The sequence below is a fragment of the Zingiber officinale genome, chromosome 4A, assembly GCF_018446385.1.
Source record: "Zingiber officinale cultivar Zhangliang chromosome 4A, Zo_v1.1, whole genome shotgun sequence".
NCBI lineage: Eukaryota > Viridiplantae > Streptophyta > Magnoliopsida > Zingiberales > Zingiberaceae > Zingiber > Zingiber officinale.
In genome coordinates, this window is record NC_055992.1 from 163,371,503 (window position 1) to 163,384,424 (window position 12,922).

At 40.4% G+C, this 12,922-nt stretch overlaps 1 protein-coding gene across 1 annotated transcript; it reads left to right on the top strand.

Annotated features, from left to right (window-relative positions):
- Nucleotides 1-5,153: 5,153 nt before the first annotated feature.
- Nucleotides 5,154-9,651, top strand: LOC121972200 (growth-regulating factor 6-like). The gene is made up of 4 exons (XM_042523894.1): nucleotides 5,154-5,750; nucleotides 6,198-6,419; nucleotides 6,896-7,223; nucleotides 8,496-9,651. Exons 1-4 carry the CDS (start codon nucleotides 5,330-5,332, stop codon nucleotides 9,343-9,345), a joined length of 1,821 nt encoding a protein of 606 aa, XP_042379828.1. The 5' UTR covers nucleotides 5,154-5,329; the 3' UTR covers nucleotides 9,346-9,651.
- The last annotated feature ends 3,271 nt before the right edge of the window (nucleotides 9,652-12,922 follow it).

Here is a 12,922-nt window from a genome sequence, read left to right on the forward strand (position 1 = left end):
AGAAGTTGTTGTCTATTTCCTAGGTCCAAGGATCTTTTTATAACCCGTGAAAAATCTTATCTGTGGCTTGAAGACGCCTACAACGAGGCACCAAAGGATAAATCTTTATCCTTTGGTAACGGTTAAAATCAGCCTTGTCGAAGGCGCCTTCTATGTACATTGAAGGCAGGGTTGAAGGCGCATTTCAAGTGCTTAAAGGCGCTTTCTAGCAGAAGGCTTCAACAGCTATCGAGCTTCACTCTCTTCCTCTGGCTTTTTCACTTGGGTGATTTTGGCCAACCGAAATAGGACTCACTGGAACCCATTTTCCGACCTTCTCTTCGAGTAGGTTTCCACTCTGGCTTCTCGTCCCTCGGAACGTCGCACACATCCTTCTTATCCACTGGTGTACTCTTTCGCAGCACCTCATCCCTCGAATGCACCAAGCTCATCGGCTCCCTTCCCGTGCCATCATTCTTGTTAGCCGCGTCTTCCGTTCGACTTCTTGTGTTCCTAAGTTCTTGCACACTTAGACATAATGTTCAAACACAACATGACCTAACTTTAACTTTGTTGATCATATCAAAACTATCACGAGGTTCCAAAAATCTCCCTCCTTTTTGATGTGCATAAACCTAAGTTCAAGTTAGGGAAAAAAAATAAACAAAATGTAATAGCATAAGTTTTGTAAAGAAATTGCAAAATTAAGTTAAGCATTAGCTATTTGAAAAGTAAATCTTGAACATAATAAAATGTGGGTATTTGTCCCAAGACTTAGTCTTGGATTAGAAGTGTGGTATAAATATTTTATATAAAAAAAAACCTTAATTAAGAACTAGAGTGGTGTTATATCAACTTTAAGAAAAAATTCGATTACAAGAAAGAATGATCAGAAGGGGTAATTATACCGATTCCGATCGACTCTGAAAAATTTAGAAACTAAACTATAAAAAAATTGCTCGAATGGTCGTTTCATCGATTCGAAGCGGCCCCGCTCTGATACCAATTATAGGATCGTTGCACTAGAGGGGGGTGAGTAGAGCTCATGACTTTTTCGTTCGTTAAAAACTTTTGAGAGATAAGCAGCGGAATAAAGATAGAAAAAAAAGACAAACAATCGCTAATACTTTGATTTACTTGGTTCGAAGCCTGTGACGACTCCTACTCCAAGGCTCACACGTGAGAGTACTTTCGATGGAAAATTCACTAGTAGTTCGAAGAAAGATTACAAATATTATCTATAAGAATTACAATTATAAAACTGTAAACAAAACTATACCGACAATTTGTAAAGATCTGAAGTCGCGAGCTTTCGATTGTCGGAGTAGCATTTGGGCATCATGGAAGAGTTTTTTGAGTAGTGCAAGACCAGAAGATGCTAGGAATGTTGTACCTGAGGTGCTGGTTGACTCCTCCTTTTATAGCCCACTCTGGGTGCCTGAAACCTCCCCAGGCGCCGCCACAGGGCTGACATAGCGTGCTCTTGTCAAAACTCGATCTGTAAAAAATTATCCATTTCTAAGCACCCCGACCATCCCTGGGCGCCTGAACTATGACGTAGCTCTACCAGTCAGTGCACTCCAACTATTCAAGCAAATTGAATTTTGACTATCCGGGCGCTTGGAGCAACTCCGGGCGTCGAACCTCTAGGGTGTCTGGCCAGGCATCCATCCATCATTATGCCTTTAAGGAGAACTATCCCGCCCCCAGGGCGTAGCGCAGACGGTGGGCGCATGGTATCTCTAGCGTAATGGCCAGGGGTCGATTTTCAGGAACTGACGACCTGAGGTTTATCCCGCCATGCGCCTATGGCCTCTGTACCTGCATGAACCTCCCTCCATATCCGTGGGGCCGGCATTAGGGGGGTCGCTAAGGTAGCGGATCTACCTTTTTAAGGAGAACTATCCCTCATGTTCCAACTTCTATCATTGTATCAGTAATGATTTGGAGTCCCTAAACCTATAGGAAGTTCCAAAATTTTAAGTCATATGGTTAAAACTTCATCCTTTAATCTAAACATCCTCTTTAATTTCACGTTAGTCCTCTTTAACTATTCCTTTATTATTTTCATCAAGAAAATTACTCTTAAATGCTTACCTAAGCACTTCAAAGGGTTAGTGATAGTTAAATTGACTAAATGTGACTGAATGGATTGAAAACAGACCATTTCAGCCGAAACACAATCATGTTTATCGATTGGTTTAAGCCACTAATTGATTATAGCTCGTGTGAATTGATTGGTGCTTACTATCAATCAATTACAGCATGTCCCAATCGATTGGCAACAGTGCGGGTTTCTGAACTTTCAATTCAATTTTAGACCCAATTTCAAAAACTCAAATAATTCTATAATATTTTAAAAATTATGAAATTTTGCATAGACATTACTTATGTCATATACTATTAGGGAAAAATAGTATTCTATGAAAATAAATCTTATTTTCAAATAATAATATAAAATTATAAACCATTACTTCAATATTTCACTCTAACTTGATATCTAACTAACCATTGGTGATTTCTATCAATAAATAGATTATACCAAGGTTTTACAAAATATTTTTGAAATAATTTTAAAAATAAATTTCCAACCATGACTTTAGACTAAATGTACATGACATGTACATTAGTTTTTCCTATGATTGGACTTCACATAAAATAATATTAATATTAATTATTTATGGTTCAACTATCTATTTATTCATCTTTAATCTTTATATCCCATTTTTTTTTATTTTAAATTTTTTTTTAATATAAATACTGCTAATTAACGACGTTAATTCTTTAAACACAGTTAATGTATGGGTGTTGATCCTGTCTGGAATCTGAGTCAGACGAAGGACGGCTGATGTGTCGTCGGTGTTGATGGAGAGGCGACTCGGGGACACTTGGCGTATGTGCACCGGAAAACATACTCCCACGTGGAACTGAAGGACGACGGTGATCTACCTGGCTAAACTTAGGCTCTATGCACACTCAAACAAACACACAGAATGTTATAGACCCGAAACCAAGGAAAAAGCCCCCGGCATATACCCTCTGACACTCAAATCAAGTACTTTTTCCCTAAAAGAATAATGTATATACAGATTTTGGGAATATCTAGGGATAAATGGATCCCTCAAGGTCACAACTATCAAAATCAAAACTAGTGGACATTTACCAAGGGCAAAAGTTTCCCGGGCCATGGATGAAAGAAGAAGAGAGACAAAGAGATTGAAAAGAACACTTACTAGGGAGCATGAGTGAGGGGGTGTAGGCAGCAGGAATCACCGGAGAAGAAATCGGAAGAAGACAAGTCACGAATGGTTGTTCTTGAAACACATAGGGTTTTTAAACAAGAGCCTGGAACACCTGACCACCCGATCAAAATGACCTGATAGGTGACAATCGTCAGATCAAAGGAAATGAATCAACGTCAATTCGTTGGAAAGGGCGTGCATCAATTGTCACATTGTAGAAGCCTATGAAACGATATTTATGATGAATAAGATAATCAAATTATTTCTCTAATACATTCTCTCTGAAGCTTTGTCTGGCACTTCAAATGTCTGACACGTCTTTTTTCGAGAAAGATAATGTTGACGATAACATGGGGAAGCTACCCAAGTGGGCGATCAAATGACAGTGGGACTCGAATCTAGTCAGTCGGTCATGAACCTCACTCGACTAGACTTGAATGGGAGACATATGATACGACGTGTTGTATGGGGACCCAGAGGTAAGGAGGAGTTGACAGTCAAGATGACGTGACAGTCAAAGTCAAGATGAGGTTGCAGTCGAGGTTAAGGTATATGTATATTCGCTCGACTCCAGAACCGGCCAGATCTCCAGACTCAGCTCCCCACTCCTCTTGGGCGGAGATCTCAGCATATATCCGCCCGACTTTAGAGCGGATCGGACTTCCAGACTCAATTTCCCACTTGTGGGCATAGCTCCCAATATATATCTGCCCGGTTCTAGAACCGTTTAGACCTCCAGACTTAGTTCTCCACTCCCGGATACAGCTCCCAACATATATCCGCTCGACCCCAAAGTGATAGGACCTCCAGACTCAATTCTCAATTCTGGGTGCAACTCCCAACATATATCCGTCTGACCCCAGAGTCCGTCAGATCTCCAGACTCAATTTCTCACCTCTCCTAGGAGCGAATTCCAGTGTACGTCTGTTCTGCTCTAGAGTCGGTCAAACCTCCTCTAGGAGGTAGAATTGTCAGAGAATCACAACTATTTGTCAGAGAATAGTGGTTGCTCATCAGGGAATATTCTGCTACCCAGATATATATACACACAATGGAACTTTCTTATGCTTGGAGGAAAAAGCTGTCGTACATTTTCCACCACTCGATATATTATGACGTTGGACATTTCCTAATATCTTATTATCATGGAGATTATGAGAGTCAGTATAAAAGGAGGTATTCTCCGTTGGCCAGATACACTTTTTCTACTTTTTCTACACTATCACGTTTTCTCATGTACACCTACACTATAGTTCTATTGTTCATCTTTTTTTCCGGCTATTATTCTAACTTGAGTATCGGAATGTTTGCGCTAAATATCTCCTCCCTCATTCTCGCTCTAATGTTCATATTTTCTCTCTCTGTGGTATACTTAGAGAGGATCACTTTGCACCATCTTTCTCCGGCTCATAATCTTCTCATGTTCAGTAGCAAAGCTACTTACCAGCGTCTCATTTTCCCATATTTCATATACAATCATGTGGTATTACTGAATTTCAAAAATAAATAATACCGTGAAAAATGATTCCTAATTTATACTTCATAATATTTTTTTTATTTTTAAAAATCAATAACATAATAAAAGATGATGTTACTAATTTTAAAAAAGTTGTCCGAGGTTTATACTTCATGATTATAAAAAGTGATTCGAAATTTTTGTTAGAAGAACGATAAATAATAAGAATTATTTTTAAAATAATTTATATCCCAGAATTAAGTTTTTTAAAGGTAATTTTAAATAAAAAGTATTATAAAAATAATAGTAAATCTTCTATTGAATTGGAAACGATAGAGGACATGGAGAGGCCATTTAATAATCTAAATATAGAAGTTCAGCTTATTATTATTATTATTATTATTATTATTATTATTATTATTATCGTCGTTAAAAGAAGCATGACAATAATTATGTAACATACCTGTTTACTCCCCACCGATTGTTCAGAGAGAAAAACCAGCGAGCTACATAAAAACACCGTCACGCTCTCTCCCTTACCTTCGCCTCCAAAAATGCTCTCTTTTCTCTTTTCCTCCTCATCACTCCAACTCACCGCCTTCTCTTTCAGTCCCTACCATTAGCAGCGCCGGAGTCGATCATTGACTTCGCCATGGACGCCTTAGCTGGCGTCTCTTCTGAAGATGCCGTTGCTAGTGGCGGCGGTAGTGGCACTGGTGGCCTCTTCTCCTCTTCAGCCTCGCTTCTGCTTCCTACGGATACTGCTATCAGCATCCAGAGAGGTCCCTTCGGATCCGTGCTGCAGAATCACGATAGGCGGCCTGCTGAGGCTGAGGGCTACGATTGGAGATCACTCAAGGTGGCTAGGTTCGATGCATTGGCCACAGCACCCGCAAAGGCGGCCCCTTTCCTCCTCAGATCCGAAACCCACCCTCTCTTTCATGACGGCGAGCAAATGCTTTGCTTCTCGTCAGCATCCGAGAGCGAGATGGTGACTGATGCGACATTGGCTTACTACAACCACCTCTCCGTGACCTCTTCCTCCGCGCAGTGCTACCTCAGGGGAAATGCAGGTAGGTTCTCCTGCTAGGACAGGAACAGTAGTAAGCGGCGGTGTTTATTAGGTTTTCGTCTTTGGGGGGATTTGACATTAGGGTTTTTTTGGAGCTAGTTAGGTGGTCTATTAGGTTCCGGCATTAATTAGAGGAGGTTCTTTTTAGTAACGGGCCATTGTTTTAGTCTTGTCGAGTAGAAAGTTGCTTCCTTTCTCTTTCGGTTTCCCGGTTAGGTCTTGTCGTCCATGGCTTGATTTTTGGGGCATAAAAAGGGCTTTAATTAGTATGGTTCCGGAGAAATAGCAAATGAATCATTCTCGTTTGCTTTCTCTTATACTTCTCCTCAGACAGAAATTATCGCAATGACATTTGTTTGATATCTAAGCTGCATGAGCCATGATGCGCTGTCTCTGTCTCTCTATCTCCCTCCCTCCCTGATATGCATCTCTTGGATCTGCATTCCAGGTTTGGTATCAGCAAGTTCTAATGGCAACATGCAAAGCGTTCTGGCGAGGGTAAGGGGACCCTTCACTCCTTCTCAGTGGCTGGAGCTGGAACACCAAGCATTGGTCTACAAATACCTACTTGCAAATGTACCCATACCGGCCGCTCTTCTTGTCCCCCTCCGGCGAAGTCTGGGTGCTTCTTCCTGGTTCCCTCCTCTGCCAGCAGGATCTTTTGGCTCAGGTGCTTGTTGATTTTTTTTTTCTTTAGCAAAAAGGAGCATGGTTATCTTGGGAAAAGATTTGTCACCGTTACATAACTTGATCCGTGGTTTTCCAGCTTCGCAGGAATATTATCTTTTCAGAATCTTCATTTGCTTTCTGACATCTTTATTTAGTGGAAAATAAGCTGAAGATGCTGGTTTTGGTAGATATGCAAAATCTAATCTTTTCCGAAATAATTTTGATTCCTCATCTTAATGCGTCTCAAGATTCAAACTTTACCATTTAAAATGTACTTTGAGAATGTTTTTTTCTGCCCTTTCCTCCTTTTTATCTTTTGTTTTCATTGCTAATTTTATGATCACAATCAAAGGTTCAGCTTTATGATAAAGAAATCGAAGCATATATACATTATTACTATTTCATGACTATGTTGCTTAATGTGCTGAAAATCTGTTCTAATGAGCATTAGTGACTAAATTGGTGACATTGCTGTAGTTGGATGGGGGTCATTCTATTCGAAGAACACCGACCCAGAGCCTGGTAGATGCCGTCGGACTGATGGGAAGAAATGGCGATGCTCCAGGGATGCAGTTGCTGACCAGAAGTATTGTGAGCGACACATGAACAGGGGCCGCCATCGTTCAAGAAAGCATGTGGAAGGCCAAAGTGGCCATGCCGCCAAAACTACACCTGTAGTTGCTTCTTCTCAACCAGCTTCTGCACTTCCTGGTGGTCCTTGTTCTGGTACTCTAAAAGTTGCACAACAACAGAGTAAAAGCTTGCAATCTAACATCAAAGATCCTCATGCAGTGCAGTACAACGGGTAAGTGAACTCTATAGGTTGATATAAAGTTTTGATAATTTGTTGATATGATGCATTTGTTGGTAAAGTTAGTGAATGAATGAGTTAAAAAAAGTGATCTATAGAAACAGCTTATGGATTCATTGCCATGATATCTTGTAGTTGTTGGGTTGAACAATTTTGCAAGGATGGATAAATGTTTATGTGACAATGTAGCACACTCAGACAGTGAAGGAATTGATTCGATTACTATAACTAAAAAGTGAACTTTCTTCAAAACCTCACAATTCAATATAGTCTATATAATCTTTTAAAGATTTCTACACTGGTTAAAGTTACATGGGGTTATCGAACCGAGATTTCCAGGCCGGTGATAACTAAGGAAGGAAACATTGTTGAGGGAAGAATTCCTTAGCCACCCAAACAGTGGAGCAATCTGAAGAATTCCCTTGTTTTATGAAACGGAGCAATAGGAATACTTTTCTCAAGTTTTCCTTTTTTTTCTTCCACCCAAATGAGGTGAAAGAAGTACTATCCAAAGCAAAAATTCTTTGAATCAGACCAAAAAATATTTGTTTTTCAAATCTTTTTATTATTTATGTTTTGCTGTGCTTTTATTGAACTAATTGTTGGAAACTCAAATTTCTCTCTTCCTTTCTTTCCGTGGAAAAAGTGGTATCACCCTACTAGTTACTGAACAGGAATCCCATGGAGGGGCTTCTCAGACGGCCTAAAAGGAGCCCTACATTGGGTCTGTATCCTTTCATCAAAGTAACACAAAATAGAGAAATCATTCGCTATTGTTTCCATGCGTGTTTGTGCATACTATGTATATATTCTTCACCTCATTTCTGATCTTAACAATCTCTGATCTGTAGAATGACGCCTGCAATCTCCACAGATTGAAAGCATCCTATTTACACTATAATTTATGAGATATCAATTATCTATAAAGGGAGTGAGATTTAAATAATCTCATTTTCCTCTATGGTGTGTTTGTGAAGAACTACATTTAGCTTTTGACATAACTATTATAATCAGTCATTCTTGTTACGTTGCTCCATAAACTTGTATCAAGTTAAAACATGATGCTGATTACAGCACGATGCACTGCATTTCTGGTAATAAAATTTTATTACTTTAGAAGCTTTCTGCATGATGAATCAGGTTTGTAAATTTCAGAGCTGATAATTCTGCTATTATCTCTAAATATTGTATTTTCCAAACAATTCTAGCTTTAGTCAAGATCTTCTCTTTTGCATTTGCAATGATGATCTATGTTCTAATCTGCAGGATGCCATCAAGCAATGAAGAACAAAATAGTTATGCCCAGAATTCGAAAAGCCTCCCTGGGCCAAGTCTTATTTGCCAAAGTCCTCATAGCAACTTTTATCCAATCTCAAAGCAGCAGGCAATCTTTGAGGGAACCTCCTCAGGTTCCGACTTGGAAGTCTTTCCCAACAACTCACTTTTGAATCTTTCATGGAGCTCATTGTCTGATAACATCAGTTTAATTCCCACCCCAAAGCTCAATCACCAGGATGTCCAGTCTAATCCCCTCCGCCACTTCATGGATGACTGTCCTAAAACCCAATCTGATGGTCCGACGACCACTTGGCCTGAAGTTGAAGAATCGTACTCCGATAGAACCCAACTCTCCATCTCGGTCCCAATGTCTTCTTCTGACTTCTCATCCTCCACTTCATCGAACCTTGACATACTGACACTTTCACCACTAAAGTTGTCCAGAGAATATGAGTATGACTGTATCCGTATGGGTTTGGGTGTGGGAGTTTTAACTGATGTGTGCCAGAGGCAAGCAAATTGGAGATCTTTCTCCTGGGAGGCTTCCATGGATGGACCTTTAGGAGAGGTGCTGAACAGCACTGGTGGCACTCCCAAGGATCAAAGCAAGAACTCTTCGATGTCTCTAAACCTCTTGGAAGATGGATGGGATTCAAGTACCCAAATGGAGTCCTCACCGACCGGCGTCCTGCAGAAAACTTCATTTGCATCCCTGTCTAGCAGCACAGGAAGTAGCCCAAGGGTTGAGAATCTCATGCTTCACAAGAGTACAAGCAGCCTCTGCTACGACTTTAATGCCTCAACGCTTGTAAATGCTCCAACAATCCCCCCACTCTAAAGCTCAAGCTGACCGAATCAAGATGAAAAGGACAATCACAAAAAGGTGATAGAGGATGTTGGTGAAACCAGCATTGACTTAACTAGTCAAGAACATGAAACTATAAGAATTTAATATGCTAGGATCTTTTATTTGTTCTGTTTCTGTTGCCTGGTTCTCTGTACGCACCAGGCTTTCCTGAATATCCAGTCTTAATGTGTTTTTGAGACGTTTAGAACTGAAAGCCTCAATCACTTTGCATTTGCTTTTATTTGTAACGACAGTAATTTTCTCAGTTTGCTTGCAGTTTGTTATCTTTTTTAGTCATCTTCTCACTGATTCTATTTACAAGTTCTGTTCATTTACCCGTTCTGCTTTGAACCATTCGATGATTGAGAATGCTCTACATGAATCAACAAATGATGAAGCTGAGGTTGTTTTCAGAAGTATTATTTTCCTCCAGCCTAAACTATGTCAGCATGAACAATTCAACTAGTTCCAATGAAGGATGGTAGTGATGCCTCGATGAAAAATGAATCACGACAAGAAAGAAATGGCATCTTTTGGTTCATTCAAGTACTCATTTATGACAGATAATGGCCAGATGCAACAGCCATATGAATAGGGATGTAAATGAATCAAACGATTTATGAGTTATTTGGAGCTCAGTTCGATAACAAATTTGTTCGAGTTCATTCGTTTATCTTATTGAGCCGAGCTTGAGCTCGATTTCGAGCTCGATAGTTTTATCGAGCTCGAGTTTAAGGATATTCGACTCGTGAGCTCGCGAACATGTTCGTTTGTAGGTTCATGAGTAAAAAAATGAGCCTTAAATCAAGCCAAAAAACGAGCTCTAAAACGAGTCAAAAAATGAGTTCTAAAACGAACCTTAAAACGAGCTTTAAAACGAGTCAAAAAAATGAATTCTAAAATGAGCCCGAAAATGAGCCCGACCTCGCTTAACGAATTAGGCTCGTTAACTATGATAATCGAGCCACTAACGAGCCGAGCTCAAACTGTTCGCGAGCTTGATAATTTCAAATCGAGCTGAGCTCGAGTCTTGTAATAAAAGTTCGATTCGAGCTCGAGCCGAGCTCGAGCTAGAATATAACTTAAATCAGCCGAGCTCGAGCCTAATACTGTTCGGCTCGGTTCGGCTCGATTCGGCTCGTTTACATCCCTACATATGAACAAGTAGAGGTAAGAAGCATCTTTCACATCTCCATCTCTAGGCAAGTGCAATTCTTATCTTATTTCTACTGGTGTAACGGGGGCGACAAGAGAGGGATGAATTGTCTATAAAATAAAATTGACCTTTCTCGATCTTTCATCTTTAATTAGTAGCACAAGTATACTAAATTAAATCAACAACTAAAAATGAGAGACAAAGAAATTACTTGGTTACAACCTAGGTGGTTATTAATCCAAGGTAAAATAAATTACTAAAAATCTCATTCTTTAAAGGCAAAGAAGCTTTTTACACTCGTTGAACGCTCAGAAAGTTGTTAGGAAATGAATACAAGAGTTATTAATTTCCTAGTTCTAGGGGGTCTTTTTATAGCTTTTGGAAAATCTTATCCGAAGTTTGAAGGTGCCTCCAGCATGGCAAGTGTTATCCATGTGAAGATAAAACTCTATCTTCGCTAACGGTTACTATTTGCTTAGTCTAAGGCGTATTCAAGGAGTTGAAGGCGTCTTCCAAAAAGGATTCAAGGGCGTCTTTAATGGGTTGAAGGCGTCTTCCACCAGAAAGGCATGAGGGTGCCTTCAACATCATTGGAGGTGCCTCCAGTAGCTCTACAGTTCTCCATTTGCTCTTCCGCTGCTTCGATTGCTTGGGTGATTTCGTCCATCCGGAATTGAGTTCACCCGAACCTAACTCCGACCTTCTTCTCGAGCAATTTTCCTCCCTGACTTCTCGTCCCTCGGACCGCCGCACACGTCCTTCTCATCCGCCAGTGTACTCTTCCGCAACATCTCATTCTTCGGATGCACCGAACCCGTCGACTCTCTTCCCGTGCCATCCTTCTCGCTAGCTGCGTCTTTCGCTCAACTTCTTGTATTCCTAAACTCTTGCACACTTAGACACAAAGATCAAACACACACAAAACCTAATTTAACTTAATTGATCATATCAAAACTATCACAAAATACTTATAATCCTAACTTTCTTTTTAGCATCAAATACACTATCATCTGCATATGTCTTTTATAGTACGACATCGAGTGGTTTCTTTTAAGCAATAATGCTCAAAAAGAAGATTGCAATCTTTAACTATGGCATGGGCGCCAAGCATATATGATATATCCATCATATTTGTAAGCTGCTACTTTTCATATGCTAATGCAACATGTTTTTGAATCAGTTCATGTTGAATTCTGCCGCATATTAGACCTATAACAGGTCCGAGTATAGTTCAAATGTAATTATTTTTGGGAGTTTAATTTTGCAATGTGATGGATAGAACTTTAAATGTCTTTATCTGTAGAACATTTTAGAGCCTAAAGACAGAATAGGCTGGTGGTTCCACGTTAGAAATGAGATATTTCAAGAAGTCTTTCCAAATCATTATATATATATATTTTGATACGGTGCATGATAGAGGGATCGAATAACTGATGTGATTAGAAATCAAACCTACGTGGAGGTTAGAAGTCAAGTTTACGTGACGGTCAAAGGTCCAGCCTATGTGGTAGTCAAAAGTCAAGATTACATGACGGTCAGGGTCGAGCCTATGTGATATTCAGGGGTTAGGCCTGCATGACAAGTAGGAACTCAGAAGGTAGGACGTACAGTTCAGGATAGACGGACTAAGGCTTACAAGTCAGGACTTACAGGATAAAATATGCAGAACAAGATATGCAGACCAGGACATACGGTTCAAGGCTTATAGGTCAGGACTTACAGGATAAGACATACAGAACAAGATATACGAACCAGGACGTACAGTTCAGGATAGTCGGACTAAGACTTACAGGTTAGGACTTACAGGATAAGATATGCAGAACAGAATATGCAGACTAGGACGTACGGTTCAGGATTTACAAGATAAAATACGGAGCAGGGCCGTGCATACAGGGCGAGACTTAAGGAACGGCAAGCGAGGATCTCGATTGGCAGGGTGGTAAGCGTAGGTACGGATTTACCGAGATTTACCGAATGGCAAATGCAGGGCTGGACATACAGATCTTGATTTACGAGGCGACAAACACACGCCAGGGAATGCAGATTTGTACCCACAAGCCAAGGTTTGCAGGTACGGGGGCCTAGTCCAGGGTTAACGAACCTGGGTGGGCATGTAATCACCGCATGTCAGGAAATATGCTAACGGTTTAGGGCTCATGACCCACCCACTGATCCCTCCTCCGACTCATAGGAAGATGCCACGTGTCATTCACCGCCAGACAAATCCTGACACCCGACATTCCCTGACACTTGTCAGACTCCAGAAGTACTCACTGTCATATAAAAAGGGAGATTTTCTCCCTTACGCAGGTACGCTCACTCATCCTTTCGCATTCGTCCTTTACTTTTCGTCCTTTCATTTCAATGTACTTCTGGGGAAAAAGTACCTGACTTGAGCGTCGGAGGGTCTGT

What these genes read in the sequence shown, in the direction of transcription:
- LOC121972200 (XM_042523894.1), top strand. Translation starts at nt 5,330, where the DNA reads ATGGACGCCTTAGCTGGCGTCTCTTCTGAAGATGCCGTTGCTAGTGGC. An exon ending in AGCAGGATCTTTTGGCTCAG is followed by an intron (nt 6,420 to 6,895) that starts GTGCTTGTTGAT and finishes ACATTGCTGTAG; the next exon opens with TTGGATGGGGGTCATTCTAT. An exon ending in CATGCAGTGCAGTACAACGG is followed by an intron (nt 7,224 to 8,495) that starts GTAAGTGAACTC and finishes TCTAATCTGCAG; the next exon opens with GATGCCATCAAGCAATGAAG.